General features: G+C 40.9%; 2 protein-coding genes across 4 annotated transcripts in view; one reads left to right on the plus strand and one right to left on the minus strand.

Moving 5' to 3' along the window:
- Nucleotides 1-1,898, plus strand: part of trpm6 (transient receptor potential cation channel, subfamily M, member 6) — a 19,658-nt gene extending 17,760 nt beyond the window's left edge. For all 3 annotated transcript variants that reach the window (XM_061037750.1, XM_061037748.1, XM_061037749.1), the window contains one exon: nucleotides 855-1,898. In XM_061037750.1, coding sequence (XP_060893733.1) covers nucleotides 855-913 — 59 coding nt within the window. In that variant the 3' untranslated portion in view covers nucleotides 914-1,898. The remainder of the gene's footprint in view (nucleotides 1-854) is intronic.
- Nucleotides 1,504-24,327, minus strand: rorb (RAR-related orphan receptor B). The gene is made up of 10 exons (XM_061037751.1): nucleotides 23,980-24,327; nucleotides 8,798-8,883; nucleotides 8,546-8,687; nucleotides 7,917-8,348; nucleotides 7,511-7,632; nucleotides 7,037-7,169; nucleotides 6,769-6,876; nucleotides 6,480-6,590; nucleotides 6,182-6,294; nucleotides 1,504-6,028 (listed from the first exon to the last, which is right to left on the minus strand). Exons 1-10 carry the CDS (start codon nucleotides 23,984-23,986, stop codon nucleotides 5,864-5,866), a joined length of 1,419 nt encoding a protein of 472 aa, XP_060893734.1. The 5' UTR covers nucleotides 23,987-24,327; the 3' UTR covers nucleotides 1,504-5,863.
- Nucleotides 24,328-26,560: the final 2,233 nt, after the last annotated feature.

The raw sequence follows: 26,560 nt of genomic DNA on the forward strand, positions 1-26,560 counted from the left end.
CAGAAATGTTGATAGTTGGTACTTTGTGTGTGTGTGTGTGTGTGTGTGTGTGTGTGTGTGTGTGTGTGTGTGTGTGTGTGTGTGTGTGTGTGTGTGTACTCGTGTGTGTATGCTTAAGAGTGAGTGAGTGAGAGTGGGGGATTGAGAGGAGTGCGGGTGTTGACATTGATAAACTACATTAAGAAAACAGATTTTTGTCACTTGCTTTCCTTTGTGTATACAAAGGATTTTCTTTTGTCATAAGTGTTTTTTTTTCCTCATGCACGTACGTCTATGTTTGTGTATGTCACCTCTGTGTCGTCTCTCAGTAGGCCGACGTTGGCTCTGAGATAAATCCCCAACAACTTCAAATGAAGACAACACGCACCAACAGCCAGCTAATTAAGCCGCTAGTGTTCGTTTATTTCTAAAACAACAGTAGTGTTTTCGAGGCATGGGGGTGGGCCCTGCTTTGTGCGTTGTGCTCCGCGGCCTTTGATTACGTATTAATCATGTCTTTGTGCTGGCGATGTGCTGCTGAGACATTAGCTTTGATTAGCTATTAATTAACGTCTCTGGGTAGGCACGATACTGGCATCTAGAGGATAACTGCTCGGAAAGAAACTGTGCTCAAAAACAAACAAGCCCAGCAAACAAACACAAACATTCAGACACACTTGTTTTGATATTTCAAAGGTGTGTTGTGTTTCCTCTTCCTCTTCTTGTGTCCTCTCCAACATTTCTCCAACAAATCAAACCAAATTATTCATGCCGAATGTGCGGACTTCCTCCCAGGCCTGTCAGTATTCTCTTTCTTGTGGTAATGCTCGTGTTATTGGAGCGACACATCGCTAACTGATGTTTCTGTTGTTCAGATTTAAGGAAGCGTTCGGACAGCTGCGGGGCAGAGCTGACATCGGGGATAGAAGAATGAGATGACGATGAAACCAGGATGTAACCTTTGACCCAGGGAGTAGGAGAAAAGGACACATGCACTTATACATGCACATGCATAGATACATGTCTGTCTTAACACACACACACACACACACACACACACTGACATATGTTCTCACAAAATACTTCCATTGTGGGTTGTCGGGATTTCTTTGCAGGGGAAAAAGGTAGATAGAAAAGTGATACCTGAACATGCACAGTCTGTGACTGGGCACAGAAGATTTCATTGTGTTTTTTTTTTTGACTTGGGATGTTAATATATATTCTCTCAGGGAGAAAAGTAATTTATTTCCAGAGAAAGGGAGTCTTGCATATGTTTTAGTATATCATACATTTTATATTCTAAAGTTTTATTATCATTCCTGCTTTTACAGGACCACGCATTCACAAACATCATCTGTTTTTCCACTTTCCACTCTTTTTGTAAGTATTTTTGATATTGAGACACAGATAACAACTTATATCTGCATACACTTGTTCTTTATGGATTATTGTACCAAAGATCATATTTTTTAGGTGTGGTAAAATGAAAATGTGTAAATGTGAGACAAAAGAAACAGACAGAAATGACCCATAAAATTTCATTTATTTTTTTTTCTCCCCACAACAAAATGTCTACAAAAGCGATAAAATATAGAATTTAACAAAAATCACTTCAGACCTTCACATTGTATGTACATCTCAAAGGAGGACTCCGTAAGGGCCCTGCATTGCTCTGAACTTCAACCCTCTCTGATCCATCATGTGTTGGGTGTTACTCTCTCTCTTTAATGCAAATGGATGCTTGCACACACATACGCACGCACCCACACTCATTCTCATGTGAAAATAAAACAAAACTGCAGAGCTCCTGAATTTATAGTGGAGTCAGAGTTCAGAGTCCAGCAGAGTCCTCTCTTACCAACAAAAAGCATAAAATGTAAAAACGGTTTGTCTGAGTAATTAAATACATGTTCCTTGGATTTCCCCTTTTTTTGATTGGTTCCTCAAGTGAACTCGCACAGTAAAGCTTCTACACCTCACTCTGCCAATCCGTCCTCTCCTCACTAGCTATGGCACTTTGAAAAAAAAAAGAAGACAAAGTCTCATTTTATTGTATTTTTTGTTTTGTTATGTAAGTCCTGTGTAAAAAGAGTCTGTAACAAGAGCACCTTTAAGGTTTCAGCTACAGATTTGCTACATTTTGTTTTATTTGCTCTTGCTGGGATGCAAAGACATTCTAGACAATAAATTAACAATTTTCAACACTACTCCAATTGCACGCATGTGTAATGCATAAAGAAAGTTTACAAAGCATTGGTAGAGCAAAGATCATGTCATTCTCTCTCTCTCTCACTCACACACACACATTCTCACTCAAATAGGGTTTCTCAGGCAAAGGGAGGAGGAGTTTTGGGTTGGAGTGTATTCGTCTAAGTGTAGGAAATGTACTTCAAACCAAGTTTATTAAAAATGTTTGCGCACTTTGTCCAAGCTGTCACATAGTATGACAACTATAATTGTGCGCTCTGCGATGACAGTCTATGTTGATGGAGTGGTAAAGGCGTATGATGCGTTCAGCCCCTTACACTGAACAGGCTACTCCATAACATTCAGAAGAGATTACCCTCCCCACATCATTTCCAGGTTAAGGGTCTCTGATCCGGTTCAATAAGGCCAGTTCAGAAAGGGCCATTCACTGACTGGTTTATACCAACTCACACATTCAAAGGTTAAAAAATAAAAATAAAAAATTCAAACTGAACAAGAAATGTTAAAATGGTTGTGTATAAATAAGAGCAATTTATTCAAAAATTCTTTCAGCTTGTGGAAAAAAAAACTTGCTTTGAACTGACTGAATTGAGGTGGAATTTGCCCTAAAAACCCTTCTCCCACCCTGCCAATAACCCCTCCCACCAAACTCACAATATCATGAGAAGAGAAAACACAAATAAGCCCCAAATGTTTCATTGTAATGAAACGTCATGCAAATAGAACAGAACAACAATAGGCTAATAGTAATAGAAGAATAGTAGTCATAATAAGAACAATAATAATAGTAAATAGTAATAAAATAAAAAATAATCTTACAATGCAAACATGACAATAGTAAATGCCTCCAGTTCTTATTGCTACAGTTTCTTACTTACAGTGTTGTGTTGCCACTCTTTTTTGCCAGCACATCCCCTCTTATACCTCCATCCCACCCCTCTGATTCACAGTCTAACAAGGGAAAATTAAAACATCACACACAAAAACTTCAGAGTCAGAGTTGGAATTCACTGTCCCAGGGCTCGTGTGGTGGCTCCTGATTCACAGCTTACTAGTGGACTTCCCTCACTGTCCCGAAAGCAGCAAAATGAGCAGTAAACATGAGTGTACAGTGGTGACAAGAGCACACTGACATAAAATATATCTTCTTTTTTCCATGTGCTACGTTACAATGCTTGTCATACAGTTTGGGCTCTAAAGAGATTTGGACAGTGAATTCATGCTCTATACACACATACACACATACACACACTTATCAAAGCCTTGTCTGGGCAGATTCCATTGCCAACATACGTTGGCAGCATATGCCTCTTTTATCCTAAAAAGTAGTTCTTTTATATTTTTTTTTGTAAATTTGCAAAAATATTAAACCCTCTTTTAATGCAAAGTCAGAAAAAGAGCTGCTCCCTGAGAGATGCTGTGTAGTGCATCGAGCCTTACTGAGCAAGTGATTGTCTCATGAGTCACTGGCCTCTGATCTGGGGTTGGGTCAAGGGGAAGAATGAAGGGTCCTATGAATGGATCACAGATACAGATGGATGCTAGAATTACTGCTTGTTTTCCCAGCGTTAACATTGTTTTGTTGGGATGACAACAGGAATGATTCGAGTGTTTTAATGTTAATGAATGCACAACTCGTCTGAGTGTGTCCAAGCTTCGATTAAATTGAAGATTTGGCCACTGTGTCACTATTTGAAAAAAAAAACAATTAACCTAGGTCAAAACTTTACTATAAGTGCAAATATTATTAGAACTCAATTAGAACTTTAAAGATGCAGAAAGGTTGAGTGTGAAGCAAAAATTGTTGTTTTGAATAAAAACTTTTAAGTGACTGTTAAAGGTATCGTCAGCTGATTTATTTAGGATCAAGAAGCTGAATGCAGAACTGAAAGATCTCATTCAAATAAATGCATCTTCAATTATTGTTCCAAAAATATTTTCACAGTGATAACTACAAAAAAAATAAACAAGGAAAAGACAATCTGTAAGTGCTTATGATGATGGAACGATTAACAAAAAAGCCAACATGAGATTGTCTATCACAACTATTTGTGTGAGTTTTTAATGTGGCTTTAAAGGTCATTGGAGGCTTATCTGCATGTCTTCATATTTGTTCGCAGTGCTTTGTGTTGAGTCCTCCCTCAGATAATAGGGTTTCACATTTAAACACTTCAGAGTCTGTGTTGGAATGAGTGCCATCCATGGAGGTGATTGTTGGATATAATTATAAGATCAAGAGTCAAATATAGTGCATTCTTGTAGAAACTTCTACCCTGTTCTGAACAGCTAGACGTATTAAATGAGGAAACAAAGAAGTAAGATCAAAAAGGCAGTGTGAAAGTTATTGCTTTTTAGAGAAAAGGGTCCTTCATATTCACAGCCTGGAGGGATTGACATCCACGGACTGGATTGTGCAAATAGTGATGAGAGGAATGAGGGCATACAGCACTCATATAGGGTTTGAAGATTGGCAAGTTTTTAGTTGAATTCAAGTTGGTTTTTTTAAACCTTTTTTTGGGTAGATATTGGTCACTTCTTCATTGTGATTTATATCCACATGTCTGAGTATCTGACTAAATCTAGAGTCAAGGCTATTTTCTATAAGAAAAGGGTTCAGGGTTAGGGGAGTCTGGGAAGAAAAAGGGGTTCATTACGAGGTCCTTGTTTCTGATTGGTTGTTTCTGGTTGATTGTTCTAAAGCAGTCCAGCTTTTGTTGGACATAATTATTGCAGCAAGAAAAACATGATTGATAGGATGGCAAATCTGCCAGATTTTTTTTTTGCAAAATAGAATATTTATGTATATCTCTTCACCTTGAATAGTAGTAGCAATTTTAAATCCTTCATATGCTCTCTTTACATTTGTATAAGTTCTCATTAGAAGGATGCAGTTCCTTCTTTACATATGAACAAAATCCAGACAAGGCTTCTATATATCAACAAAACCCGAATTGATTTCCGGTTTTACCCAATATTCTCTTACAAGTCTCAACTTTACAAATTCTGTACACAAGAAACTGTCAAAACAAAATCACATAGACAAGGTAAAGCCAGCCACTATGGACTGCTGTATATTTAAATTAGGACTAACTTATTTTAACAGAACAAGAAGTAATACTGGAATCCGCTCTGTACTAGGAGAATATCTACAATAGCTTCTCTAAATCCATAGTTCCCTCCCCCATCCAGCTTCTTCAAACTCTCAATTTCTTCACTTGAAAATACAAAATCAAACAAACAAAAAAGATTTTTTCAAAGTTAAAACAAATTAACTTACCCATTTTTTTTTTAAAAGATTGACAGCTTAAAATTGTTCCTAGATCTTTTAAAGTCTGTACATTTCTGGTCAGTCAGTTCAGTTCAGGAGACGGGAGGAAGCCCCGCTTAGGTTGTGGCTCGAGGCGCATTTCATTTATATATACATTCTTCAGACTGTATCGGTGAACAGGATGGGATAAGTGCTGGACATTCCTAGTATTGTTGGCGATAACTGTAAGTTTCTGGCAGATGAATCCTCACCCTCCCGTCCAAATTGAGGCTCGGGGAGTTCAGTAACATGCGATTGCCACAGTGATGACAACGTCGACATTTCCACTTGCGTCTCGTAAGATGCGGCTGTCTTCATATTTTCTTGGTCCTCTGCAGACGTTGTTTGTTGCATGGGGACCACAGGCAGTCACTTAGGCATGGCCATGGCAGAGTTGGGGTCTGGGTTGAAGAGTTCTTTGTAGAGCGGAGGGAAGAGGACATTGACTGTTTCTGGATGGAGCTGCTGGAAGGCCTGAAGCTCCTCAGTATGCAGTGTACACAGGGCTGACAAGGTGGGAATTCGGCTTATCAGCTGCCAGACCAGAGGGAGAAAAAGATCAAAATTAGACTGATAAACTACAAACAGGGCAAGATAAGAGGTGAGTTTGTGTAATAGAATCAAGCTTCTTTTCCTTCAGCAGTGGGTGCTGTCTTGATATCACCTGCCTTCAAAGGCTTGGCTTACCTTAGCCAATGCATCTTCATCCATGTGGTTCTTCTGCATAATGTGCTGCAGAGCAAAGTAGATCTTCTCCTGAAGTTTCTGGACTTTCCGAGGCTCCATCAGCCACGGCCGATCTGAGTGGAAAAAAGGGAGAGAATTGTTGATTTGGCTCAGGTGGGCTAAACAAAATGGTTAAACTACATGGATTTAGTTATACTCCTTGATGCCTACAAATGTGACCAGTGTCCACACTGCTTAGCACCTTGATTCAGTGCGCTTTGTGCTGATATTCCAAAAATGTAAGGGAATGTGCACTGACCTGTGGAAATTAGTACAGCAGCTGAGAACAGAGCGATCTCCTCCTCTGTCAGCTGCAGGGAACACAAACTCTTTGCAAAGTCAAACACCGCACTGACTAAGTCATCACAACCTTGGAGGGAAACAGAAGAGGAAAAAAGGGCAGAGAAAAAAAGAGAGATTTTCAGTACATTTATTCTGGTCATGTGTGCACAAAAATAACTCAGTCTGGAGGTGTTTCATTTAGTCTTTATGCATACTCCTTGTCCCTAATTTATTCCAAGACAAATGCACAGGCAGTAATGTCTTACCCAGGGCTTTGAACATCTGCATGCCTCCGTACTTCCCTTCAAAGAGGACAGTGTTGTTGAGAGGGTTGAATGCCCTGCACATCCGAACCAAGACTACCTCCAAACAACCTGGAAGATCCATAGAGACAGATTGGGATCATTTTCAAGGCTGATACACAACTCAGAGGCTAAAAAATAAGAAAGCAAAGGACCTTTTCTTTTGCTAAGCTTCACTCTCTGGCCTGCAACAAGACAAAGATAACCATGAACAGTTATTAAATGAACGTACCTGATTTGAGCAGTAGGATCTGGTCATTCTGGCACAGTTCCATGAACCCTGAGATGCGCTTGGCGAACTCCACTACGTACTGGATTGCATGGGTAATCTGGATGGCACACTGCTGCCACAATACGTCCCGGGGCTAGAGCCAAAAACACACAGTTTAGGGTTATATGGACTGTCCTACAGTAGTTATATTCATGTCTGTAGGTGAGTCTCTTGCCATCGCTCTCTTACAAAATGCTTTCACATTTATCAATGCCAGGACCAACAATGCCAACCAGGTGGGTTTTATTTCCATGTTACGAGGGAAGGAAAAAGATAAGTTCTATAGAATTTGAATCTCAAGTGTTGAAACTCCAGTGCAAAATCGTCCTTGTTCGATCATTTTTCTTTCTACAATTGTTCCAGTCCTTTAGCATTAGAGTACCATATGCTTTTAGCGGGAGTTGTTAAAAATGTATTGCCATAATAAAACCTCACCTTGCTCTGGTACATCTTGACCTCTTCATAGGAGTGTGTTTGCCAGGCCAGCTGCTGCAGCTCATCTGTTGTGTACTGACACGTCTCCAAGTGGGATTTGATGATATTCTGAGCAATGCGGTCTGGAAATGAGGATTATTTGTTATTTCAACAATACATTACAGCCATTGATTTATCTAATTAATTTATACAGTTGATAAAGTGATATATGGTAATTGAAGAAGTAGGACAAACAGGGCTTCAGTGAACCCAAAAAAATCTTGCTATGCCCTATTAGTACTCATCAGGACTACTTGTGGGGATTTCTTTTTTTCCAAACTTGATATTCCATTTTCATCATCTTTTTTAAATGATGAACCATTTAACTGAGTCAGTCCTACAAGATTAGAAAAGACAAAGTCTTTACCGAGCTCTCCCATGCTGACGTTGTTCGGTCCCAGCTGAGTATCTTGGTAGCCTCCGTAACTGAACAGGTTTGGTACTGGTGTCAGGTCATACACAGGCTCCTGCTTGATGTGCTTCATGCCCGACATGTCCAAACCTGACTGATCGGGAGATGGCTGGGTGGAATCCATCCCATAGTATCCCCCTGGTACTACACCTCCGTTACCGTGTCCACCCTTGGGTAGCTCAATGACATGACCATTGGCATAGGTGCCCCCAATTTCGTGATTAAGGGTGGACAGTCCGTTGCTGAGGCTGGATGAGTAAACACGTGCCAAGGCTTCAGCTTCGCCTGTCTGCTGCTGCCGTTGCTCCTGCAATCGTGCCTGGTGCTTCTGGACCTCTGCATACAGGCTGTCACGCTGTTTTTTGGACATGCGGCCAAACTTAACAGCTATAAAAGGAGACGAAACAATGATGAGTATTAGACCATTACCAAATGGATAGACAGTCTCAACATTTCAGACTTTAAATAGAACGAAACATGTGATACTTGTTCTTTAGGATCTGCCTGAATTAATTGCACACTTGACAACACACAAATTGACAACATTATCATTATTTATTTCAGTGATGATGACTGGGCCTCACCATCTCTGGACATTCCTAGGGCGAGACATTTCTGTAGGCGGCAGTGTTGGCAGCGGTTGCGGTTTGTTCTGTCAATGAGGCAGTTCCTCTGACGCGGGCAGGAGTACGCTGCATTATTCTGCTGACTCCGTCTGAAGAAACCCTGGTTGATCACGTCAAGAAAGAGCATGGATATAGACTTATAGGAAGCTGTACAGAACAGAATGTTCATGACTCAGAGAGCTCAAGGTTTTGAAGCACAAGCAGTCTTACCTTACATCCCTCACACGTGATGACTCCATAGTGGATGCCTGATGATTTGTCTCCGCAGATTTTGCAAGGTATCACTTCGATTTGGGCTGCAAGCAGAGGGAGGAGACAAAAGGGAAAACCATTATAAGAGGCATTTGGACATTTTTATTTTTCCTGAATCTGGTATTTGCATCTGGTTCAGTCAGAGCTCACAGAGTTTCAGAACTCAGTTGGTGGCCTAATTTGAGGTCAAATTGGGACATGACCTTGTTGGCTGAAGGACACTGTGTGAACATGTCTGCCTGCAGTATGTGTTTGACTTCAACTTCACAAGGGCAAAGTGACATCTGGACATTATGTGGGTCCTTGTAGAAGCTTTTCTAATGACTGGGCTTGACATGTACTTTTCTATGCACACACTCACACACACGCACAAATGACAGGATAGTGTTAATTGTGTGTCAGGGTTCTTTGTGAAACGCTTGAAGGAGAGACCCCTGCAGGTAACAAAGGGTGCCCAAAATAAGAAAACAGGTCATATCACTGAAGCACCACACCTCCCTCTTCTTTTACTAACCTTTTCTCTCTCTCCCTGTTTCTTTCTCACACAGAAGCACACACACACACGCACTCAATAAAACCATTTTTATTAATGGTTTCACTGATTAGCTCTATTTTAATCTAATACTGCACTAATCTAACTACTCACTATTCATGTCAAAATGTTACTCACTGTGTATAGGCAGCTCCATGCACAGTCACAACCAAAGGCACACAATATAAACATTCAGTGTAGCACCAAAAACGCATCTGCCACTAGTTTTTTTTTAAACAATATATGGTATAACAGGTAGTAGGTGAGTTCCTATAAAGAGATATGGGATAGATGTAGAGGTAGTCAGGTGTGTGCTGAGATGGCACACCCTCTATAAAGAGATTAGACAGCCTATTTAATCTGAAATTATTTCCCGACGAGCTGGTTCCCTCCTCTAATGAGCAGTGGCTTAGTCAAAGCTGATGTAGCTATTCACCTATAATCTGCTTGCATTGTCCCACCTGTAGGAACCTCTGCAAGTTAAATGAACCTTCTATCAAGTTGCGAAACTGACCAAGTCAATAAGCAAAAAAGACATACATAATATCGTCCCTAAACATTGTGCTTGTTGTTAGAAGACTTCAGAGGTGTGAGTTTTGAGCACTCACAATGAATAGTTTCATATTATATCCAACACATACAGATATTCTTCACACCCTTTACAGAGACATTTTTGGATACGCGAGAATATTGAGAGGATGGTTCTTGAAGTCAATCATATCTCTATTATTTGGTAAAATTCCTGTCTGCCCCCTAGTGGCTGTTAGGACGTTTTTTAAAAAAAAAAAAAGCTTTAAAACAAAACTGATCTTTGAGAACTTACTGTTAGCCCCTTTGTGTGGTCGTTGTGAACTTATTTTTGACATTTAGTATCTTAAATTCAACAATCATTGTGTAGGCGATTGTGAATGAGTCTAACCTATGGTGATAACATCATGGTCTTAAACTGTGCATTCGAGTTAAGGGAGCTCATGCTGAGGGTTCTGGTGCAGCTCAAGACATGACCCATTTCCACCAATTCCTGGCCAACTGGCTCCAAACTGGGTCAGAGCATAGCTTCGGACTGGGACAACACACGAACTACACATACACAAAACTGTCAGTGAATGTGTCTGTATCACACTATTTATAGTGTGGAAAACAGGTCAACTGTGCCCTGTGATGGCTGATATAAACACAAACCACATATGAGCAATTAATAGAGGAAAGGACATTTATCATATTTCTTTGCATCCTAAAATCATGTTATGCATACTGTTTATTACCGATATCAGTCAAAACATTTGTGTGCATTGTTAACCATGAAACTAATGAATCTCTTAGAGTTTAGGCAGGCTGAATATTCCAGCCCACACCTGCTGTTTCTGTGGTGTGTGGATATACGTATTATTTCTGTAGATTTATAGAAAAGGATCTTTGCATTTGTGCACCTCAGAGGAGTGTGTGTTTATCTTTTCTCCAGTTATTACATTATATCTTCACTGTATTTGATTTTGCCCCATGGGACATCATTCTCCTGTTTGTATCACATAATTATTCCCAAAGGAGCATGGGCGTGTGGGCATGTGCATTGTTTAAGTGTGTGTTTCCAAGACGGCTTGAGTGAGCGCTTCACTTATAAAAGAGACACAGAGAAAGATAAAGTATGTGTACATGTTGACAAAATGTTTGTGAATATGTGTGTGCATGTGGGTGTGTGCATTGTTGAGTGTGTGCCGTGCTCATAGCCAGCGGGGACTGTCAGGTAGGATATAGGGAGACGGTCATGACAGCATTGCTGTTGCCAGGGTGACCGCCCACTCACTGCACTCGTCTGGCTGTCACAGCGATGATGTGCTAAGCTGTCACACTCTTAAAGGAAGTGATGTCATCGATGTGTGGAGCCAACTCGGTGTATCATCAGTGTTCGTCCTGTCGGCCCTTCTAAGCAGCACAGGCTTTGTGAATTGTTTACTAAAGGACTCCCACTTCCACATCCAGTCAACAATACATGCCTGCTGCCTTGTTACACTGTAGCTTCAATGGTGGATTACAGCGAAATTAAGACGTGTTATCTACTGGATGCTTAAAGAAAGCTTCATTTGTTGTTTTTAAAGTTAGGAGGGATAATAATACAGTTTGTGTTTTTGATTTCATGGCTTTACGTTACAAAAAAAAACGTAATGCCTCAAAGCCGAAGCGAAAGTTGATTTCTAAGAGAGTGAAACTTCAGAGAAAGGAGTCTGATGCAGATATTCCCTGAACCTTGTTTGACAGGCCTCCATTTCCAGACAAAGTTTAAGTCAAAACTAAAACATTTCTGTTTTCCCAGATTTTTTTTGTGTTCTCAGCTTCCTGTCTCTGGGAGGCTGGGACGGCCTTCTTTCTTCACTCTGAGCAGAGTGAGTGACAGAGAGTGCTCTGCGCACAGGAGCGTTATCCTGAGGTTATCATGTAAGAGCGAGACTGCAACGCTGGCGATTCCTCAGCTCAGAGGAGGATCAGTCCTGAGCAATCTCTTGCGAGAGAGAAAGACAGAGAGAACTGACTGGAGATTAATTTTACAACGAACATAATAGCAGGAGTGAAAGTTTCCACACGTGCGTATGTGTGTGCGGCTGATTGTGGCCATGAGGGCTGTGTGTAGCGCCGGCACGTGTGTTGTGATAATTGATTTTTAATGAGGTGAGGATCTCCTGTGTATTTCCTAGGCTGGCCCTCTCTCTCTAAATAGAGTCCTAATTATCTGCGTTACACTGCTGGAAAAAAAAAGCAGCAGCCTAGGACCAATATTTTAACAATACTTCCTATGAATCACACAAGTCACACAAAGACACTATTAAGGACTACACACCGATGACCATTAACGCCAAATGTAGCCCACTAGGTGTTGCTAAATATGTTTAACATTTGTGTATGTAAGTGTTAAAAGAGAGGCAGAATGGGCATGCTTGTTTCATTTATTCTACCTGCATGGTACAACAAAGGCTTACCACACACACACACACACACACACACACACACACGCACACACACACACACGCTATATATACTACATGAGAGGTTTGTGCTGGTGCTGTGGTGTTGCTGCTCATGGAACAGTTGAAATCACTTTCTGCTATAACTTTTTCCAGTGTGAGGCACTTCAGAAATGCAAACATGGCTCGTACTGTAGTCCCAGGGGTTGATTTGCTGGGGATGAATGTGGGTGGTTTCTCTTCTTCATTAAAAATATGCATAGCTTCTCTCCGGTTAACTAGATATCTTCTGGGAGAATGAAGGAGATCAGCACTTTACCCCCCACCACTCCTTGTTAAATCTGAACAACTCGGGCGTTGCTCTTAGATGTGTATATACTGCGAATTATACTATCTCTGTTCACCATCCATTCCACTTCAGTCTGTTTGACTCTTTTCATTTGAGCGTCTCTCCTCTCGCTGTAAGTGGCTGTGTGACTGGGAAATCATTTCAGTTTCTGTATTTCATGATCTATTTCCATCTCTCAGCGTAGCTCTGTCGTCAATGTCTCACAGAGCTTAGAGACCAACAAGCGTTTTTTTCCCCCCCCCTCTCTCTGCTGATGATGAAAAACTTTTGGTGGCGTGATCGCTGAGTGGATTAACACACACAGCTGGGAATAGCTTATAGCAGTGCTGCTTGGGTTATCTCCCCTGTGTCTTCTGTCATGTTTTCACATCATACTGCCCCATTAAAATCAATGAAACACCACCACTGCAGATTGTTTCAAAAAGACTGTCATACTTTTCTCTCTTTCCTGTCTGTTGTCACTGTCTGAAACATCTACAAAAGATATTGAAGAGTGGTGGACTGTCTGCTGTACTTAGAGAAATAGAAATATTAAAGTCTGTTTTAATCACTTCATCTGTCTTCAACACTGAATTCCCTCTTTTTGAATTTAGACATCAGTCCAGTTTTAACCATGAACGCTATGGTTAAGCAGACCTCACAGACCCCCTTGATCCAAGTCATTCATTTCACTTCTCAACTTGTGTCTTATATGTCTTTACTCTATGTTTTCTACAAAGGTTTTAAATTATCCTTAAAAAATAAAATAAGTATTAAATATAAAGCATCGTCACCGTCAAGAAATATCGACATTTCCTCTGATCCCCACTCAGTTTTCTAAACTCAACATAAAGAGCCATGGCAGGAAATTGCAGAGGAGCGAACATTTTTGATTTAGAGACAAAATATTTACAACCAGACAAACCAAACCTGGCATTTGATGCCATCATCTGGTATTTATAAATGTCCTTTATTCTGGATTTCCTGCTCAACACTTTCTCAAGGATAAACGTGAGGAACAGTTATTCTTCATTTTCACAATGCTGGATTCTCACCGTGGTTAAAGGCATCTTTGTTGCACCATCAGCTGTTTTTGTTGAGAAAACGGCTCGTGAGCACAATAAGTAAATCATTGAGCATATCTGCAGAAAATGTATTGACGTAATAAAAGCTTTTATGTTCTTATTTTTGTTTCGTCACCGGAAATCAATTTCCTTTGAGTTTCGATTGGTTGTTGGGCAGTTTGTCTATTTTTTAAATATTATAGAGAGAACATTTAATCCATCAATTAAAAATTATAGTTGAATAATCCATAATGAAAGTGGCAGCTGTAAATGCCAGCACTGCGATCCATGTTAGCTGTTGCCATCCTCGACTCATTCGAACTTTAACTCAAACTTAATGCTGACAAACAAACATGAAGCGTTCTCGCCAACATGGCTAGACCCAGACTTGTACTGTGTCTGTCTTTGTTTGCACTCTCTGCTCTTCTGTGTGATATAGTAATAATCATAATGCCATGCAGTGGGTCCATCTCCTCTCCCCTCCCCCATCTCCATCCCTCGCCGCCATGCATGTCTTTGTCCACTCTGTGAAAGAGACAGTCACACTGTTGCTGCATGAGCATCCATGTTGCTCCCCCCAACCTCGCTCTTTTCCCATCAGTCCATCCTCATCGACCCCCATCCCGCACTCTGCCAACACACACACACACACATATACAAACAGTCAGAAAAACAGTCTCTCCTGCCCTCCCCCCATGCTGTATGTCAGAGGGCATGAGCTTGTCCAGCTTGCCATGCAGCCCCAAAGCACTCTGGGTAATTGCTCAGATAGCAGGTCTGGGATCAGCTGCGGTTTGCTCATAGAATATTATGTCGCGGCGTGATTGGACGCCACGGAGAGGGAACAGAAGGGGGCCATTGGCTGTCATCCAGTGCATCGATTCACATGCACAGACACACACAAACACACGCACTTTGCAGAGAAGCGTTCAGACAGACAGAGGCACATTCAGTCATGCATGAATGCATACATTACAGCAAACTGCCTTTGAAAAAAAAGCAGACTTTACTGTATGATTTCTGTGTGTGCCCCTGCTCCCCCCCTACAAGAAACACATACACACGCACAAGTACAGTCCTTAGTGCAGCATGTGTCCTCAGATGGATAAGAAGAGAAGGAGGCGTGGGAAAAAATCCACAGGGTAAACCCAACCCCTGCCTGAGCGCACACACACACACACACACACACACACACACACACACACACACTGCCCATCTGCCCTCTCAGATCTACCTCTCATGGTCACTGTACACACACACACACACACACTCACACTCAAACCCCCTGGGTGACCTGTAAGACCCTTTCGGCCTTTGACCTTTCCTTAAGGACTGAGCGAGGGCACCAGAGTGGAAGTAACAAGTCCAAGTGTGAGAGGTCTGCATCTGGTCATTACCGTCCTGAAATCAGCCATGAGAATGCACACACACTGTGGCAAACATGCAAATACACACACAGAGAAAAACAGACTGCTTAAAGCTCTCTTATATATTTAATTCCCTCCCACCCCCAACCCCCACCCCCGACTCTTTTGCCCTCCCGTCAGCAGACATGTACATGTGCATTCTGAGCTGCTAAAACAAGTAGGCACCGTGTTTTTTGACTGTGTTTATGCATGTGCATGTACAAACACACACACACATACATATATCCTAGTGCTTCATTCTTAAGGTGAGAAAATAACATTTTGTTGGCCTTGGTTGTGTCCTAATCCTCCTTTAACCTCACGCTCCTCCTTCTATGGTGTTTCTCTTGAGCCTAATTGTAGATGACAGTGTGTGTGTGTGTGTGTGTGTGTGTGTGTGTGTGTGTGTGTGTGTGTGTGTGTGTGTGTGTGTGTGTCTGTGTGTGTGTGTGTGTGTGTGTGTGTGTGTGTGTGTGTGTGTGTGTGTGTGTGTGCATTTGTATTTGAGGGGGAAGGGTGGCAAGAAGGTGAGGAGAAATTCAGCAGTCAGTGGTATAAAACCGAACACAGGAACATTAACACAAGTGAAATGAAATAGCATTAATAAAAGGACGGGCCTTTTGTGTTAATATCCAACATAATGAATTCACTGTTTCAATGTTTGTGTTAAATTTGATCAATGTATCTGCTTCCAGATGTGATTGGTTGTTGTTGTTACTTTATGAAATGAGTATGTATGTTGAATATTTATTTGGAGGTTTGTGAAGCCAGGGAGTGTGGTTAATGTAATGATGAATATTTCCCCAGCACGGGTAGTTGAATTATTAAGTATTTAGAATATTTTTCTTTTATTCAACTCTGCAACATGTTAGAGGGAAACTTCTGCCTGTGAAATCAATCATTTCAATAGTACTTATTGGATACTTAGCAGACAATAAATTAAACGATACAAATATTTAGTGTAGCGTTTCTGTATCAATAACTAGATTTCCACTGTGTCTAAAACAACATTTAACAAGCTGGTCTCATTGGATGCTTTTGAGGGGTTGTGGAAGCAGGCACATCTGACTGTAGATGTTCAGCCAGATATAGTTATGATTGTGGTTAATCTTGACGGATATTTGCTTTCATCTGTCATTTAGCGTCTGAATGTTTCATAGTCATGTACTTGTATTATATTTGTGTGTAGAGCTGCTCGTTGATTGTCAGAAACTTTGTTAACTGTGCTGCTGCCCGTCTTGGCCGAGACACTTTACATTTTTTTTTTTTTTAATAACAAGTGTTCCTAGTTAAATAAAGGTTGAACTGGGGCGCCTGTAGCCTAGTGGTTATGTCAAATGCCCCGTGTACAGAGGCTGTAGACCTCGTCACAGCGGCCGCGGGTTCAAATCCGACCTCTGCCCTTTGCTCCATGTCATCCCCTATACTCTCTCCTCCCAACATTTCCTTTCTCTTCTGCTGTCCTATCTAATAAAGGCAAACATGGCCCAAAAATATCTTTAAAGATAAAAATAAAGATTGAATTAAATAAAAAATAAAACATTAGGAATTGATAACATATTAATACAGCTGTAGCATCTCTTCATTTAATGGTAAATATATTAAAATTGTCTTTCTGAGGACTTTAAATCTGTATATTTGAAGCACTTTTTTATTATTCTTTTATAATATGAGACCATACTGTTATCTTTTTTATACATCTTTCTGTTAGTCACATCCCAAAAACCAAACATCTTCGATCATCTTGTGTATAACTTTGTCCCATTTGCTTATTTAAAATGGATTTTTTTTTCTTGTAACAAAGTGCCTATACACTGTGGTATTACCGGTAAAGACTCTTAGCCTCATTGGTTATGTGTGGTTTGAGTGAAACAGGCTGTGTGCTTGATCGCGAGCATTGAAAGAGTTCCCATTGGAGTTAATCTGTGTTTCAAAGAGGTTTGAATGTATCTGCGCATTTCAGTGTGTCAGTTTAAGTGAGTGTGAGCGTATGTGTGGGCTCTCTCTCAGGGATGGCCGCTAATAGCTCGCCTCGGGCAACAATTTAACTCAGCCTAACAAGGTTCTCCCCAAAGTGGCCCCAGGGGCATCTCTCACAGAGGCAAATTGATCACAAAGACTATCAAATGGCTCAACTAGGCTCGGCCTGCTCTGCTCTTTACCTGCTTTCTCTTATGCTCTCTCTTTCCCTCGCTCTCTCTCTCTCTCTCCCTCTCTCTCTCTCTCTCCCTTTCCCTCTCTCTCTCTCTCTCTCCCTCTCTCTCTCTCTCTCTCTCTCTCTCTCTGTCTCTGTCTCTCTCCCTTTCCCTCTCTTCAGTGGCATGATTTGACAGAATGCGTCATGAACATTAAATGTGAGTCGATAGCTAGAGCAAAAAGCAGCAGCAGTCTTGGTTTCATAATTGCTTTGTAAATGACAAGAGACCTCACGCCAGCAGCCGCTGCTTAGGAGACACATGTGAACTCTCTCACACACACACACACACACACACACACACACACACACACACACACACACACACACACACATGCAGGTTAAGAGAGGAATCAAGGATTTGAAAAGCGCGTAAAAGGGAGAGGGAAGTGGAGGTAAAAAAAGATAGACCTAATAAGAGTCTCTTCAATGGGATTACAAGCACTAAAAGAGGCTAATCTTTGTCATTAAGAAAAGATGGCGCAGTAGGCTAAGTCATATTAAAGGCTTATTGTTGCAAGTGTACACTGTGCACCTGCCAACACTGAACACCTTCACAAAGTAGAAGCATTTTACATCATTGCTACATATTTCAATTGGCTTATGTGGATATGCAGAGCCCAATTCCATAACTATGATTTTTTTAAATTGTATTGAGCTATAAAAAAACAGCTGTTGAAGCCTAAAAAGACATTTTGAATGTTTTGTATGTATTTGTATGCAGTAGAGGTGGGCAGGTTACACAGACCTACATTATATGGACTAATCTGCTTTGAGTGTTTGCTAGACTTTGGACTTTGTCCGCTGCTTTTACAGGTTGTAGTTTAATTCATTTCTACTAACAGCAGCTAGAGTGCCAGTGTAATATGAGGACAGGACAGTTTGTATCCTTGTTGATGTTTTGTTTGTGTACGTTTGTGTGTTTGTGTGTGTGTGTGTGTGTGTACGTTTGTGTGTTTGTGTGTGTGTGTGTGTGTGTTTGTGTGTTTGTGTGTGTTTGTGTGTTTGTGTGTTTGTGTGTTTGTGTGTGTTTGTGTGTTTGTGTGTGTTAACATAGCTGCAAGTAAACTCATTTCACTGTTTTATCCACCCTACACTCTGTTCTCCCTCACTTATATACACACATAGGCTCACACACTCCTGCCCGAGCGCGCACACACATGCACGGCTGCACTATTATATAACTCTTTAGCCGCTCTCTTACTTGCTCTCTTTTCTTATCTCACTCATTCATAGTCTGCGTTCTCTTCTTTCCTGTTATTTCCTGCATTTCCATGCATCTCTTTAGCTTACATTTTTTTTATTATATACTGCTTCATAGACCTGCGAATAATTCTCAATGTTTTCAAAGTAGGAGTAGAAAAATCTAGAAAAAAGGAAATGTCTTCAAAGTGACTAAAATGGAAGAGGAAACAAAAGGAGACCAAAGCTGTGTTTCTTTGAAATGTTTTCTGCACTTGGTATTTAAAATGTTATATTCAATCTTCTGCATTATAATGACTCTTGGAAGCAAAGTTTAGAAGCTCAGGTTAACATCCTCTCTGACTTTGGACTGTCAAACATTGCTCTTCGTATCTCCTCACAAAACGAGACTGATTACGAGTCAGAGAAACTCAGTCTCTTGTCTAATGGTCTCGTTATGTGTATAGTTTGCTTGAAAGCTACCCAGCCATCAAATTATATCTATGCTCTCTCTATGCATACGTTTCTGCTTTTAACGAGCGCAGTCACCATCTTCCCCTGGCTCTGACTTCAATGCAAATCGAAGTAAAATGTGAATATTGAATATCATTGTGAGTCCATGGAGACATGCTGGCTTCATGGATGAGTAAAACTGACAAAACAGAAGAAGCTGTCAGAGGACTGTATGACTTCAAGGCAGATTTAGAGTTTAGGAGTGGTTCAGGCTGAAATCCCTCCTGGCTAAGATAAAGTGGAGAGACAAACCAAAGCGTGCTGTATAGCCCACGCTTTGTGTGTATAAAGATTTTTAAAAAGAAAAGAAAGAGAGAGGGAGAGAGAGAGAGAGAGAGAGAGAGAGAGAGAGAGAGAGAATTGACTGAGGAGGAAGACTGTTCCCCTAGACTCCCCCAGACAGCCGCTGAGGGACAAAACCAACAAGGAGTGCACGCTGGGCGCATGCTAAACTAACACAAGCTATGATAGCGGCTCAGTGGGACCACAGACGTACCATCCAGGCCAAACACACACACACACACACACACACGGTTGGATATTTTGAGTAGACAGTTTAGCAGACAGGCTAGGTGAGGACTGTGGGTGTCTGAGGACAGGTGCACAGACAGTGGGAAGTGAGTCCTGAATCCAGGCTTTTGTCTGTGCGTGTGTGTGTGTGTGTGTGTGTGTGTGTGTGTGTCAATTTTTGTTCAGTGTGTGTGTGCGTGTGTGTGTGTGTGTGTGTCAATTTTTGTTCAGTGTGTCTGTGCGTGTGTGTGTGTGTGTGTGTCAATTTTTGTTCAGTGTGTGTGTGCGTGTGTGTGTGTGTGTGTGTCAATTTTTGTTCGGTGTGTGTGTGTGTGTGTGTGTGTGTGTATTGCAACAGCATCGTGGCGGTGCCTCAGTCAGTCAGTAGGCCTGTGTTGAGGGATTAACAGTATGGCCTGCTTGGGCTTGGGGTAATCTCTCCTCTCTTCTTACATAACACTGGGCCATTAGTCAGCACAAACACACAATAAACAACACAATCAACAACACCGAGCGGACCACATAGAGACAGAAAACATTGCAAACTGGAGATTCAGTCGGCCAGGTGTCCACCATTGTGTTCAAGAAGTGATTTCATGACAACAATGGAAAGCAGTGAAAATTTGTGCTGACCCGCTGTTCATGACTGAGGATGAAGCTGCTGGTTTCCAAACAGGCTCCCTCATTAACCAGTGGAAAGTGTGACGGTTTTAAAACCGATTTTAACCCTTTATTCTTTGTGTTCTTCCACAACTTTTGGTAATACAGGTACTTAAAAAAGATTGAATTATTATGACTTTAATCGTGGGCCAAAACATTGTTACACAGTATGTGTCTCTCTGAACTGCTGACTTGTCCTCACTTGACTTGAATCCCCTTATTGAGTATTACGAACACAAATGGTTTTATAGCACATTCACTATAAAGGAGACATTATAAGCACTTTGATTAATTCATTTCATACACCTCACTACTATGCAGAATTTATAAGTGCTATAATACAATGTACACATTTTATTATAGCCACCACACAGAAATGTAGAATTTATAATCCTGTATCAACATTTCAGAAAGGGTTAACACAACACTAAAATAAAGTTGTAGACAGATGAAGAAATTTGTTTATGGATTTAAAGTGTTTGTTAAGAACTTTACCAAAAATATGAGTACATATTTTATATTGTTATAACTGTGTTTGAGTGTCTTACTGGTGCCAAGTTTACGTGTGGCAAATGTTTTAGTCAGTGTTATTTGATAAAAACATAATGAAATGTTCCTGTACATTTTTACAAACAAAATCATTTCATACATATGATAACAAATAATAGGGAATAACATTACAGCAGAAAAAGTGAATAAAAACAGTTCCTAACATTAGAGGTTAAGTGAAGCCTTCCAGTTATGTGCCATAGATTTATCTAAACAGACTGCTTCCGTTGGCTTCGACTAAAAATTGATCCCGGGATGCTTTAGAATCGGACAAATCAATGCTCACACATGCCTCCAGAGCAATGCAGGATGGGACTAATTCTATTGGCATGAGGCCGTCATGCGTAGTGTTGCAGCTGTTTGTGAAGATGTGTAGTTGTATTTGTGTTTTTGATGCTTTATGTGTACGTATAAGAGTAAATGTCCCAGGTTATACAAATGATGTTATACTTGTAAAAGTCACTCCTTGTGTCCTTTCCCTTTGACACCCGTTTCATGTTCTTACTGGTCTGCCTCCCAGTTTCTGTCACCCTACCTCCTCTCTCTGTAAAGGAAGGAGCAGGGAGCTTGTGAGTGACACATATCGCTAACCAAGGAGATCAAATGGCACTGTGAACCCTTCGTCCCCTGTTGTTCCCTCCATCGCTGAACTCTTTGACCTGTCCCCGGGTTCATCTACAGAGGCTTACACCCGGCTTAGACCTACAGGCTGAAATCTGGGTATTGGCACTCTGCTCACATTTTTCATGACACAATTCAATATTTGATTTCAGGTTGTTAATTGCTTAGATTCCCAAAAGTGCTTAAACCAACTGTTTCTTTATTTGACAAATGACAAATTTAGATTTTTTTTTATCTGAGAAAAGAGTCAGTAATACAGTAATTCAAGTAAGTTAATAAGTAAAAACTAAAACAGACTACACCCCTGACTTTACTCGTGTTTTGTGTAGATTTATTTTATGTCCATTCAGAATTGTTTGTTATTTTACTTGAAGATAAACCTCTTCCCTCACCTGAACTTTTCCACTTCAAAATATCACAATAATAAAAGTGGTAATAGTTTATTACATAACTTCTTTATTGAGTTGAATTATTCACCTAAAAGCATCATGTTGCATGTTGCCTTTGAAAAAACAGCTATTATAACAATCCTGTTCACAACAACCTTCACATCACTAGATCATATTCAGTGGAAAAAGAAGGTCCTGAATATTGCTTCATTTATTGAGCTGCAGAAAAGGCCCTGATGAGACGTTTGAGTCTGTTATTTCTCCGGCCATGCGATGGGGTGACATCATCTTCAGTCAGGGCTTCAGGAGTTGTGGCTATTGTTAAATGATAATTACCACGGCTCATGAGGGGCCTCTATTTTTTATAACCTTGTGGTTGTGAGCGCATTTCTGTGTAAGGGCAGCCGAGACTCCACACACACACACTCACACACACAGGTTGAGAGTGGGGGCCGCACGGCCCACACTGATTTAATTCTATCTGACAAAACCCTTTGGGGCGTGCAGAGGGAGAGAGGAAGATGGGGAGAGAGAGAGAGAGAGAGAGGGAGAAACGAGGAGAACGAGGGGTGAGCGAGACGCTTCAGGGGCCTCTTCTGCTGACCACGGCTGTAAAGTGAAAGCAGAAGCTTTTCCGTAAACCCCTAAAAACATCCCATGCACGAGAGTGGTCGCGAGGCCCATTAAAATGTGGCTAAAATACTAGGTGGATGACTGAGGAGTCTGATAGAGAGAGGGGGGGGGGGGGGGGGGGGGGGGGGGGGGGTGTTTGGCCTCATGTTTTTTTCCTGCAGGTTTGATGGCCTGAAGCTGAGGCTAGAGAAAGCTTTATATGACTCACAAAAACCATAGCAGGAAGATAGATTGATAGATAGATCATTTACTCTGATCAATTACATTAGGCTGTATCACTGGTAGATTTATTCTTGTCAATATCATTATAAAAAGTGTTTTTTTTTTCAGATATAATCAGTTAAATTAAAATGACTGTCACATTGATATTTTGCTATACAATTAAATTTTGTTCATGAAAGTTACATTTTAAAATCATTCTGTGTTTAATTTATGAGCAGATTTATTGTAGTTTGGTAATTTTTGATTTTTACCCAATTAATAGTGCCAACGTTGTGGACTTTTTATATGTGGACCAAAGTTTACCAACATGTTCATTTGCTATTCAGAATTAAAGTCGGAGAATTGAGACATCTTTGGAAATGAGCATTAATTGTTTGAAATGTCAAATAGCAGTGCGAGGCTCCGCCACTTACAAACACATTGACTTATTAATTGGAGTTAAGATCATCCAGTTGAACGAGTGTTGCAACTTTGCGTCAGCAATAATTGCACAGCATGGAGAACAGTAAATAAAAAGGATACAAATCACCGAAACTCAGAGCTAAAATTACAACATTAAATATTAGAGTTTTACTGATATATTTTTGAGCAGAAATACTGAAGAAGGAGGAACAGAAATCGACTTTTTTAAATTTAAAATGGATTTTAACAGATGTGCAAGGACAGCTTTTAAATAGTAAGAGTGGATAAAGCTGCGTTAACCTGTCTGTGTGTATGTGTGTGAACTTGTGTACGAAAGTGTTTGTGTGTGTGTGTATATGTGTGTAAAAGAAAAAGACACACACACACGCACAGTGTGCACGCCGACAACTTTGACGCTGAATTTGAACATCCACGGCGCGGTGCACAGCGTTACGGAAATGGGTTAGTGGAGCGCGTGAAATTATTGCTCACACACACTCAAAAACCGTATCACAGGAACACACAAAAAATAAAGTTATTTTCCTCTTCATCACCTCATTTGATCTGATCTGAGGTCAGTCTATTCGTTGTTTTCGTCTGTGCGGAGCTGAGCTCAAATGATTAAAAGCTTTAGTCAAACATCATGCGCCACTTTTAATTTGCAATCACAGACTCCAGTGGCTTTGCGCATGAACTTTCACAACTGTAGGCCTAAACACACAAACACACACTCAGATTCAAACACACACACACAGGAGGTATCCAGACAAACTTTTACGCAAAAATCCAACCACTCGCCCTTTTCTCAGCTGTAAGAAAGCGACTGAAACAGCGTTGTAACTAAAACTCCCAGAATAAACTTTCAAGGCCAAATGTGGGATGAAGCCTGTCGCTTGTGTATTTGAGTGAGTGTGAGTGCTCAGCGGGATGGATCTTAGGGAAAGTGCGGTGGTGACTGGAGCAGTGGTATGGTCTTACCTCGCATGATGTTGGCGTTGCTTGAGCTGGTGCTGAGGCTCGCTTCCCAAAGCAGCAGTCATGAAGATATAAACATAAACACTTATAACGGGGTGGGGGATGCTGGGGCTGGGAAGATCCTCGGTTAAAAATAATAACAATAACGAAAAGAGTGCAGATGATCGGCGTCGACGTCCACTGGCTGCCCTGAGCGGAGGCGTCTGTGCGCTAAAAGCATCCCAGAGCGGGGCGCGTGGAAGCGGGCTGAGGTTGGACGGTGCGTCGGTCTGTGCGCTCTGGTCGTGTGGTCGCGTTTCTCATGACATCTGCGCTCTCACCTCTGTGGGAGGGTTTCACTGTTTTCTGCGGGCTGAGGGAGGGAAGAACGTATTGGAGAGGCTTTACCCGGCGGCCCGGATTGGACTGAAGCACTTTCTGCTCCTCCCACTCTCTCCTGCTCAGCCTCCAGCCCGGAGCCTGCACGCACACACACACACACACACACACACACACACACACACACACACACACACACACACACACACACACACACACACACACACACACAAACACACACAGAGTCTCAGCGCACTCTGCCGCCACAGCACACAGACACAGTCAGTGCAAAGTTTTATTGTCAGCTTCTACATTCAGTCAGCTTCATGCGTTTTAGGCTATTTTCATACACAAAATAAAATAGTCCGTCTTTAATCCGCTCTCTCATCCAAGAGGCAGCTGAAGTCTGACAGTCTGCCCAGTGGGGAGAGATTATTTATTAGACTGATTTTTTTTTTAAAAAATATTCTTGTTTCCTATCAGTTTCACCTTAAAAAACGCTCCGTGTATATTATAAACAAGGATCTTACAGATCAGTTGACTAAACAGTGTTTAATGAAATGTTATATTCAGGAGATGATTAGTTTCTTCGTGAAAACAAGCTTTAAAAACTGTATTCTTTGAGTTTGTCTCTCTTCTGGGTTGCAGAAGGTGAGGTTTAATTTTTTGATAAGTGACAAAATGCAGAAAAAATGCAGAAATAGGAGACTTCCGATTGATACAAAAAAATAATAATAATGTGAAAGCACAGGAGAGAGGGATTCAGACCTTTTAACTGGCAGAACTGATTTCCCCATGAACTCATCATAGAGCCAATACACATAGCCTATTTAAGCTCATATGTAGGCCTGCAAACTTAAAATATTTTGTGTGTTAAAAAGATTGACTTATTATTGCATATGTGTAAATAGTGCATTGTAGTATACACCGCACAATCCTTTGTCAACATAACAATTGATTATTGAATGCTGATGTTGGCTCAACACTGATTATTATAGAGCGGAATGTATGAATTTAAAGCAATACCAGCATTCTCCACATTTGTCCTGTATGGGTTATATGTTCAGGATATGAGTGCTAATAGATCTTATGTCACAGAAAGAAGAGCAGCTCAGGTGACTCGGCTTGTCTCAGGTGTCCAAAGGATGCTTTTTGGGGCGGGGCTCTCTCATTCCTCTGAGAAACACTGAAATGCTGACCTTGAAAATGAAAGAGTGGGTTTATGTTGGACCACTGTACTTTACAATAAGTGACCCAGTGAGGGCTGCAGGGTGTTCACATAGAGTCTAAACTTCCACCTGCTATACATGAGGAAGATACTTGTTTGTTACGGTTCATTTTTATTTCATATACTTAATATTCTTATAGTGCTTTATTTCCTTGTTAATTGTTTAGCACCAGTACACCAAGTCAAATTCCTTGTATGTGTAAATGTACTTGGCAATAAAACCCGATTCTGATTCTGATTGTAGTATAGCCAAGTACCATTTATTGTCATTCAAAGGTAAATGTGTGTATAGCTTATAAAAGATACGGTGCCCTGCAAATCGAGTATCCCAAATGTAAAAACACTTCTTGAAGAACCCCAAAAATGCCAAAACAAGTTTAGTTCGACCTTTTTTTTCATGTGAAAATCAAAATAGTTCGAAATCTTAACATCCTTATAGAGCAAAAAACATGGCATTTTTAAAGACTGGACGTTCAGTCTACTTGCAGTCTATTACTTCGCCTTCTGTGGGAAGTCATAGTAAGATGTAGATATTCAAATAAAGGATATAATTTTATTCTGCGCACAACATGTCTGAACATCCTTATAGCACAGTTTTTTTTATAAGTTTAAACAGACAACTTAGCCTCTATTTCACAGTGTTTCTGTCTTATCATTACAGTGTCCTACTGTTTTTAACCACTTACTGACTGAGCAAAAAGCTATACCCCTACCAATGACCCAGACTTGACTTATGCTGATCTCTGTCACTCTGTATGGTGAATACAAGTATAATGCTAAAACTGATCACATCATGAGTTTGCAGAAGTCAGTGCTGGTCCTCACATTGAGGTAAAGATCCTCTCCTGTAGCACACAGCTGGTGTACCACCCATCATTCAGCGTCTGTCAGTAAAACCGTTTTCTGAGAGAGAAACATTGTCAGAGCATCTGAGCGAAGAAGAGGAGAGGGGCAGGTGTGGACGAGAGGCACTTTCACCCCCGGTCTCTTTTAGCCTCTTTAGCTGTGGCCCAGGGAGGGAGAGACACAGAGAGAAAC

The sequence above is a fragment of the Labrus mixtus genome, chromosome 5, assembly GCF_963584025.1.
Source record: "Labrus mixtus chromosome 5, fLabMix1.1, whole genome shotgun sequence".
Taxonomy (NCBI): domain Eukaryota; kingdom Metazoa; phylum Chordata; class Actinopteri; order Labriformes; family Labridae; genus Labrus; species Labrus mixtus.

Excerpts from the sequence above, each read along its gene's own strand:
- rorb (XM_061037751.1), bottom strand. Across the intron at positions 8,349-8,545 it reads CCTAGGAATGTCCAGAGATG|CTGTTAAGTTTGGCCGCATG; the intron begins GTGAGGCCCAGT and ends CTCCTTTTATAG. Across the intron at positions 6,877-7,036 it reads GATCCTACTGCTCAAATCAG|GTTGTTTGGAGGTAGTCTTG; the intron begins GTACGTTCATTT and ends TGGATCTTCCAG.